General features: G+C 48.8%; 1 protein-coding gene and 1 pseudogene across 3 annotated transcripts in view; one reads left to right on the top strand and one right to left on the bottom strand.

Moving 5' to 3' along the window:
• Grhl2 (grainyhead like transcription factor 2) overlaps nt 1-3922 on the bottom strand; it is a 132188-nt gene extending 128266 nt beyond the window's left edge. For 2 of the 3 annotated variants that reach the window (XM_021183428.1, XM_029470167.1), the window contains exon 1: nt 3552-3922. In XM_021183428.1, coding sequence (XP_021039087.1) covers nt 3552-3571 — 20 coding nt within the window. In that variant the 5' untranslated portion in view covers nt 3572-3922. The remainder of the gene's footprint in view (nt 1-3551) is intronic. The other variant, XM_029470166.1, reaches the window with a different exon arrangement.
• Nucleotides 3791-8458, top strand: part of LOC110310805 — a 52244-nt pseudogene continuing 47576 nt past the window's right edge.

Below are 8458 nucleotides of genomic sequence, written 5' to 3'. Positions count from 1 at the left end.
ACTCACTCTGTAGACCAGGCTGGCCTCGAACTCAGAAATCCGCCTGCCTCTGCCTCCCAAGTGCTGGGATTAAAGGCGTGCGCCACCACTGCCCGGCTGGGTTTTGTTTTTGTTTTTGCAGACAGGGTTTCTCTGGGTAGCCCTGGCTGTCCTGGAACTCTTTCTGTAAATCAGGCTGGCCTCAAACTTGAAGATCCACCTGTCTTGACCCCCTCAGTGCTGGGATTAAAGCTGTGTGCCACCATCTCCCAGACCTCCCAGAAGAGTCTCTTAACCAAACAGAGTCTTGCTTACAAATATACTTATTGACAAAGATCATCAACTGTCATAAAAGGTTAAGATAGGAGAACAGAACCTTTTAAAACGCATACAGAGACAAAATGTCCTTTTTTTTTTTCTTCTTTGCTTTAATGAATGATAACATCAGCACTGTAGAACATACAAAGCAGATCATGTCAATCTGAAAAGTTCACCATCAAAAGGCTGACGCTGGGCTGTAAGATGGCTCAGGGGTAAAAGTGCTCCTGCCATGACCAACAGCAATCACGGGTAGAAGAAAAGAACTAACGACTACAAGTTGTGTACAGCTTGACATCTGTGTGCAAGCTTTAATAACACACACAATATATATATATATATATATATATATTTTTTATATATATATGTAAACAGTGATATAAATACTAAAAAGATCCATCTTCAAGGCAAAGTTTCTAACCAGAAAAACCTTCCTATGCAATCTAAAACGATTACCTATATCTCACTGGGATTTGGAATTTAATCTCTAAAAGTTTGCTCTGGGGGAGTGTTGCCAGAAAACACAGGCAGGCCTCCCAGGGTTGATTTACCCGGAAACACTGTAAGCCCAGCTCCTGGACTCTCCCATGCTCAGGTGCCTGAGCTTCAGCTATACAAGCACTTTCTCATGAGTCCCAACCCCATCAAATGCCTCATCAACACCGGCCCATCCCTTCAGGGGCCATAGTAGACAATTAACATTAAGAAATGGAATCTTGGGCGGTCATAATGGAGTTTACCTTAATCCTAACACTCCAGCTGCAGAGGCAGGCAAATTTCTGACTTTGAAACCAGCTCTTCTACAGAGTGCACAGCCAGGAAAACCATAAAGACTGACAGATGGGGGGTGGGGGGACGACAAAGGGGTAGGGGGAGGATCTCAGATTCTAATTTTTTAAAAAGATTTATTTATTTATTTATTTATTTTTATGTATGTGTGTTCACTGTAGCTGTACAGATGGTTGTGAGCCTTCATGGGGTTGTCGGGAAATGAATTTTTAGGATCTCTGCTCGCTCAGTCCCTGCTTGTTCCAGCCCAAAGATTTATTTATTATTATACATAAGTACACTGTAGCTTACTTCAGACACACCAGAAGAGGGCGTCAGATCTTATTACAGGTGGTTGTGAGCCACCATGTGGTTGCTGGGATTTGAACTCAGGACCTTTGGTAGAGCAGTCAGTGCTCTTACCCACTGATTGAGCAGAGAAAGCAGGGGAGGTTTGATCCTGGTTTCCTTACAGTTTTAAGGAGAAAACTCCTTAGTTGGTTTTCTCAGGATGCAAAATGAAATCCTGAAAACCACTAGATAAAAGCTACTTTCATCAAATACTCATGTAATTCTAGATAGACATTAGCCATAAAAACTAGGTAATACATACTCGTTAAGCCAGATTGTTAGTACTCAGTACTTAGACTCAATAGTGAATAAATTATCCCTATTGGTGCTAAGTATAACTTGGAGAAAATAAATACCCATGCACATTCGTTCTTCGTTCCTTTGACTCATGCAGTGCCACAGAACTAAGCAAGCAAACTGAGTGTTAATTGTGCAATTAAAGTAACTGTGCACCCTTTTACACATCAAACTCAAAACAAACCAAAATAAAAACGAAAAAACAAAACGTTGTTGTTGTCTTGGATTTGGGTTATATGAGTTTTCAACCTCAGGTAATAATTCCACTACCAAGAGAGCTAAAGTGGAGGTCAAGATGTGGGTGGGAGTATCTCCTACAATCAATCGCTTTCCCAACCCTAAACTTTCTAGCTCCTGGCCCAGTTCCTAATACTAGTTCTTTGATTCCGGTATCTACTTGCGCAGATAAATCTTAAAGGGCGACAGAGTAGTAAGTTTTAAAGTAGGAAAACAAGCGTCCTGGACATCGGCCGCATCGCGACAATGCCCATCCAAAATCGGGTTAGGCAGGCTTTCCTTCTCCGCCCTCCTCCCTTCCAGGTCCTCAACCTGGGGACTGGTCCTGTGCTTTTCTCGGTCAAGACTCTCAGGAAGGTCTCCTTGGAATGGCCACACCAGCCGGGTTAAGTTACCAGGGGCAGCAAAAGTGCGGCCTCTGAGCCTTTCCAATAGGACGCAGCCAGTTCCCGGCCTAGGACGCCCCGGGAGGAGGGGGAAGGAAGTGTCGCCACCGAATGGAAGGAGGGCAGCGGGACCCACCTCCCGCTCCCTCCCGCTCCCGCCCTCGGCCCCACCTCCCCCGGCTCGCACAAAGCCGTCCCCAAGGCGGGGACCGCGACGGACCAGGCCCCGCGCCCCGCGGCTCACGCGGCTCCCGGCAGGCCTGAGCTCCGGTCGAGGACGCAGAGAGCCCGGAGTCCCGGTGCTCCACCGTGCTCCCCCACCCCCTTGCCATCGACAGCCCCGGCGAAGGCCGATCGAGCCCCACGCCCGAGGTGGCGGCCTCCGTACAGTGGGCCGCGCGGTCACCGGACGCGTATGAGCCAAGAGACGTCGGGGCGCAGGGAGACCGGCCCAAGTGTGGGCACCCCTTCGTACTCGGCCTCAAAATCAGTCCCCCATTCCCGAGAGGTCCTGTCCCGCACCTGCGCGAGGTGGCTGGCCACTGCGTGGGCTGCGGGAAGGAGCGAGCGAGGCGCGGGCACACCCACGGACCCGCCATCGCGGCCTGCCCGCGCCTCCGTCCCGTCGGGGACCCGCGCTGGGGCGCACATGCACCCCGGGTCGCCGCAGTGGGGAAGATGGCCGTGTCTGCAATCGCATAAAAGGCCTTTGTTGAGCGCACACAAAAGAGGCCCAGACCGCTTTTCCAGCAGGCCCTTTGGCCTAATCGAAGGAAGTCGACTGAACTTCCAACCGGCCCAGGAAGTCTGAGGCTGGGGAGCACCTCCAGGCAAGGGGGTTAACTACAGGCCTCCCGCCACCATCTGCCAAAACCTCAATCAGTGCCCAAGGGTCCGTCGGTCGGGGCAGTGGGAGCTGAGCTCATTCGTCGGGGTAGGAAGCAAAGAAAACCCACGTTTACTTGCAAGGCCCCAAAACGGGTTTTAAACATTCACGTTCGTGTAGGGTCTCTCCCCTGAATCGGGGTAGAAATAATCCGAGAGGGTCTGGATCCACCAAAAAGAAAAAAGTAAAAAGAGAGGAAAAAAAAATACAAAATCAAAATCCAACAATAGCGACTTTAAAAAAAAACAAAAAACAAAAACACAACAAACCAGTTGCCATCAGCCCAAAGGGGCAGCGGCAGCCGCCGCCGGCGCGTGCGACCCACTTACTTGTCCGACTCTTGTGACATGTTTGATCCAATGAACTCGCTCCCCTTTTCCTGGAGCCTCAGCCTCTGGTGAAACTGGACTTTCAAGTCTGTGCAGGTGAAGGTGTGTGAGAGCGCCCGAGATGGCAGAACAAGAGCTACAGGTAATTCTGCTTTCGTCCCCCCTCACCACTCTCGCTCGCCCGCTCGCTCGCGCCCTCACCTAGCCGGAAAGGTGGGATGGGGGGAGGGAGCCCTCACATGGGGCCCGCGCTCGGAGGCGGCCCGGCGGCGCGGAGTCCTCCCGGATCGCGGCAATGGGCAGACACAGAGCGCAAAGTGGCGGACTTGGGCGGCCACAGGTAACTTTCTCGCAAGGCGCTGAATTCTTTCACTAAAGGGTACAAGCCCGAGGGCCGAGCTGCGCGGTGATTGGCTGCGGTGCTCCCTCAGGTGAGCTGCCATTGGCAGAGGCGCGCTCAGGTAAGGCCCTTCTCCAAGTGCAGGTCACTCACTGCGAAGTTTACCTGAGTGGAGCGGTGGCACGCTGGAGACTCTGCGAGCTGACTTCTACCCACTTTTGGCTTTCTTCCCTGACTAGGGGCAGGGTAGAGGTGATGGGAGAGACGGAGCGGGGAGCGCCACTACAGACACTAGGTACCGTGGGTCAAACCGAAGGACGACAGAGTGCTGAACCCAGAAATCAACAAGCCACCCGGAACCAAATGGCCAGTTCACCACCTGCCACTTGACACCCGCAGGACGAAAACTGTGTGGCGGGCAGAAGAGTCAGGGAACTAGAGTTAAGCTATGCTGAGTGGGAAAGGAACGGATTGCCGGGTCTCTTGCGTAATTGCGTTGTTAGCATTCTTATCCACAACAAACTCTTCTCCTGCTCTGATGCATAGAAGATAGCAGGTCGTTTTCAGTTTTCAAATAGTCGAGCGACCTTTCCTGAACTGGATCTATGAAGTGCGGCGAGGCTTTAATGGAGAAAGGAGATTCGGTTGAATAGACTCTTAAGATGGCCCGGGCACACCTCTTGCATCTCTCCGCAGCCTGAGATTCCTGCGCTGCAGAACAACTGCATCTGTTCCATAAGCCTGTCGGCCGTTGACATTTCTAGGCAAGCAACAACATTTACATTGTAATTCAATAGAAGCAGCTACTACAAAGGCTCTTTATCCTTGCAGTTTAATATGGTTGCCAGGGGAACAACGCAGGATGAAAGTGACTTGTTTGTGTGGGTTCTCTTCTGGTCCGGAACAGTGCGAAGTAGCCAGGTGTCATTTATAACCGCTGCTATGAGAGTAAAGTATTTGTGGGAGTTCTGACAGGAATCTAGCCCATACATGAGCGTGGTGGAGATACAGGAGGGTATGGAAAGCTTTGCCACATTTATGTCAAGTCAACACTGGAGCACTGGAGCTGTCAGACTTGACACAACTTCTGTATTAAACCTTTGCAGGTCACATGGTTTGGGGGAATTAAATTACGGGACTAGGTTTGGTTGTTCTTTATTTCCACTCTTAGCAACTGACTTTAACAATTCTATTTTATTTTAGATAATAACATAAGCACCCATACATGTACTTTTTAGAAACAATGTATTTTTAACACAGTTTGAACACGGTATCCGTGTGTGCCTTACTTTCTTTTTCCCTCCTCTAGAGACAGTCACATTCCACCGGGTGAGTGGGTGGGCGGGTGGCTCTGTGGCTTGCCCCCTGTTGTGTGCATCTCCTGATGCATATACATCGTGGTTTGACCACTTGCTACTCATTATGAGCTGCTAACTCCTTTCCTCTTTTGCTTCCAGTTCCAGCCCCCAGCATGGTCCCTCCTCAGGTTAGAGACTAAGAAGTATGTATCTGGTCGAGTTTCAGTGGCAATGAGAGAACACTGATGTAGTGTGGTGGGTTCCTTTTTTACCTTTTGTTTAATTTATTACGAACCTATCCTGATATGGTTCTATAACAAATCTACCAAGTGACTGTAAAATTTAGTTTCCAAAAGACCAAATATCCCATTCCAGCTTCTTCCTGCAAACAAGCCTACAGAGCTCCTACCCTCCTGATCCAATGGAGATGATCTGTTTTATGGATCGGCTGTCATCCTGGGACACCTTGTCCTATGTCCTGAGTCTTCTTTGAGGATTTACAGTATTTTCTTTTTTGTTTTATTTCACTTTGGGGGTCGGTCTCCTTGTGCAGCCCTCACTGGCCTGACCCTTGCCATATGGGCCAGGCTGTTTTCAAGTGTTGTGTCCTCTGCCCAGTTCCCAGGCATTCATCATCACACCTCTGCTACTTTAAGAACTCTGAGTTTTGGTTATTTTTAAAATACAATTCTGTGACTTTGCCATGGCTACACTAGCTTTCCTGGTTTTGAGGGTGTCGTTTTATTACAGAGTTTCCCTGCCTTTCTTTGGCTTCCTCTGCCTCCCTTTCCTCTGAGTTTGCTCTGGTGCCCCTGTGGCAGAGCCTCCTTGCTCTGTCTACAGCCTTTCACTTTGCATTCCCAGGTACGAATGAGGTCATGAGAACTTCTTCAGTAACCTCGTGGGGGTGGGGAATGGGCTTGCTCACTGGTGGGCCTGCTGTCTTTCCCTTGGAGCTTGTAGTTATCAGGAGATCTGGGACCTCTTGCACTCTGGAGCATTCAGCAGGCGCATGGTGTCTGGCCTGGTGTGGGTGAGCCACCCTGCAGCCTTTCTCACTCTTTCCTTTCCTGGAGGGCTCCGTCTCCTGTCTTCCTGTGTATCATGAGTACGTGCTTTTCCAACTTTTCCCTCTGGCTGCCAGAGGCAGAACAGGGAATGTGAAATTCTTTCCTATTAGGAACTAAAAAGCCCAAAGAAAAGCTGTGTACTGTCTGACTCTGGGATACAGTCCCATGAAGAGGTAACTTCCACCGAGTGCCTTACAGCAAGGCCACCACCAGGCAGCAAACACACCTGGCACCGCTACAAGTTTCTGAGGGGATTTTTATGGCCTAACTCTCTGTGCACGGAGAGAAAGGTCTGTAGACAGGTGAGGAAAGACTCAGCAAGGGACCCAACAGCTCCAGCTGCCGCTGTCTCTCCACCCCCTCCCCCTTTCAGCTGCGCGACTCTCCCTTGTGCTTCCAGGATCACGACAGGAGATCTGAGTCTCCTTGACACAGTCCCCTTTTGGTGGCCTCGGGCATCTCCAAAGCTCAGGTCACCCTGTGTTTTTAGAACGACTGAACCTTTGTGAGAATTCACCTGTGACTCCCACTGGTCCCTTCAGCCACTGCCCCCTCCACCACTCTTGGTTAGGATTCTGTTTCTGTTATAAACGCCATGGCCAGATGGAACTTGGAGGAAAGAGGTTACTTCATCTTACATTTCTACACCATGGTCCATCCCCAAAGGAAGTCAGGGCAGGAAGTGAAGCAGAAGCCACTGGGAGGAGCACGCATCATCTTCAGAACTGTGTGGAAATCTCCTGTTGGCTTACTTTTCCTTCATATTCCTTGTTTTTATGAACGTACCTATTTACGATCTCTTACTGTCCTTTTTTGGGAGGAAACAACCAATGTGGGTCAGTTTGCCAGCTTTAAATATGTCCACTTCCAACTTAACCAAAAAGCTTTTCGCCAAACTCCACCACATTTGTTTGTGCAAACAAAATCAGTCTGTGATGTGAATGTGGCCAGTTTGAAGCCAGGGGTGGTGATATATGTCTGTAATCCCAACATTCAGGAGGCTGAGGCGAGAGGGTTGCTGTGAGCTTCTTTCTAGCATACCATCCCTGTACTGCAAGACACTATCTCTATAACATGAAAAAAAAAATCATGACTGATCATTCCTTCTGCTGTTTAATAATGATCAAGGTTCTCCTGACGCCTAATATTACTCAACATTGATTAGATAATTTAGTCTTCCTCAGACTAACCACTGTGTGCATGAGTGAAGAAAATTGTCATCAGATCATTTCGAACGTCCCCATGGGGCTGGAGAGATGGATTACTACTCAGGGGCATTTGCTGCTCTTGCAGAAGAGCCAGGTTCAATTTCCAGCACCCATAAGGAGGCTCACAGTCAGCTGCCCAGTTCCAGGGGATCCAATGCCCTCTGAAGGCACAGGTGTTCGTGCAAGCAAAACACCTATACACAGAAAATAATAAGAGGAATGGTGATAATAATGATGATAATAATAGAAATTATCAACCATGAAACTACCTCTATTACCCAATTGTTGTGACTCTTTTGGCAGATGAGTTAAGTGAATCTGAAAGTTTCTGCCTCACAGATTATGAAACAATCTCCTTCTGAATGTGTCTCTATTCATCAGTGCTTCCCACTGAGCCTGAAGCTTAGGTGGGTGAGCAGCAGGAACCCCCTCCTCCTGCTATGTCTGAAGCAGGAACCTCCTTCTCCTGCTATGCTCTGTTAGAGTTTGGGAAGCATCAAAGTGCAGCGTTCAGAATGAAGCCACACACACCCAGCCACCGTATGCCAGTGTTGGGCTACCGTGGACTTTACCTGTGTAGATGAATCCATTCCTGTCCTACGCTTGTTTATGCGATGGTTGGTCACTGTCCTTAAGTAGAGCAGTTAGCATATCAGAAGTGAATGGATGGATAAATGAATGAATATATAAATACAAAGTGAACCTATAACCTACCACAGTATCTATCATAACACTAGACTTTCAGCACAGCATAGAATTTGATGGCCACTTTAAAAATCCACAATAAAACAAAAGTTCAAATAAAAGCCAGGAACAAGTATTGTGTTCAGAACGACCCTCAGGAGTCACTTAGGATCAAACCTATCTGTCCCATAAAATATTAGAAGTGTCAAGAAGGGCTGGTGAGATGGCTCAGTGGGTAAGAGCACCCGACTGTTCTTCCGAAGGTCCAGAGTTCAAATCCCAGCAACCACATGGTGGCTCACAACCA

Source organism: Mus caroli, chromosome 15, assembly GCF_900094665.2.
Source record: "Mus caroli chromosome 15, CAROLI_EIJ_v1.1, whole genome shotgun sequence".
Lineage (NCBI taxonomy): Eukaryota > Metazoa > Chordata > Mammalia > Rodentia > Muridae > Mus > Mus caroli.
The sequence above is the reverse complement of the archived record's forward strand: the minus strand, read 5'-3'. Positions and strand labels throughout refer to the sequence as shown.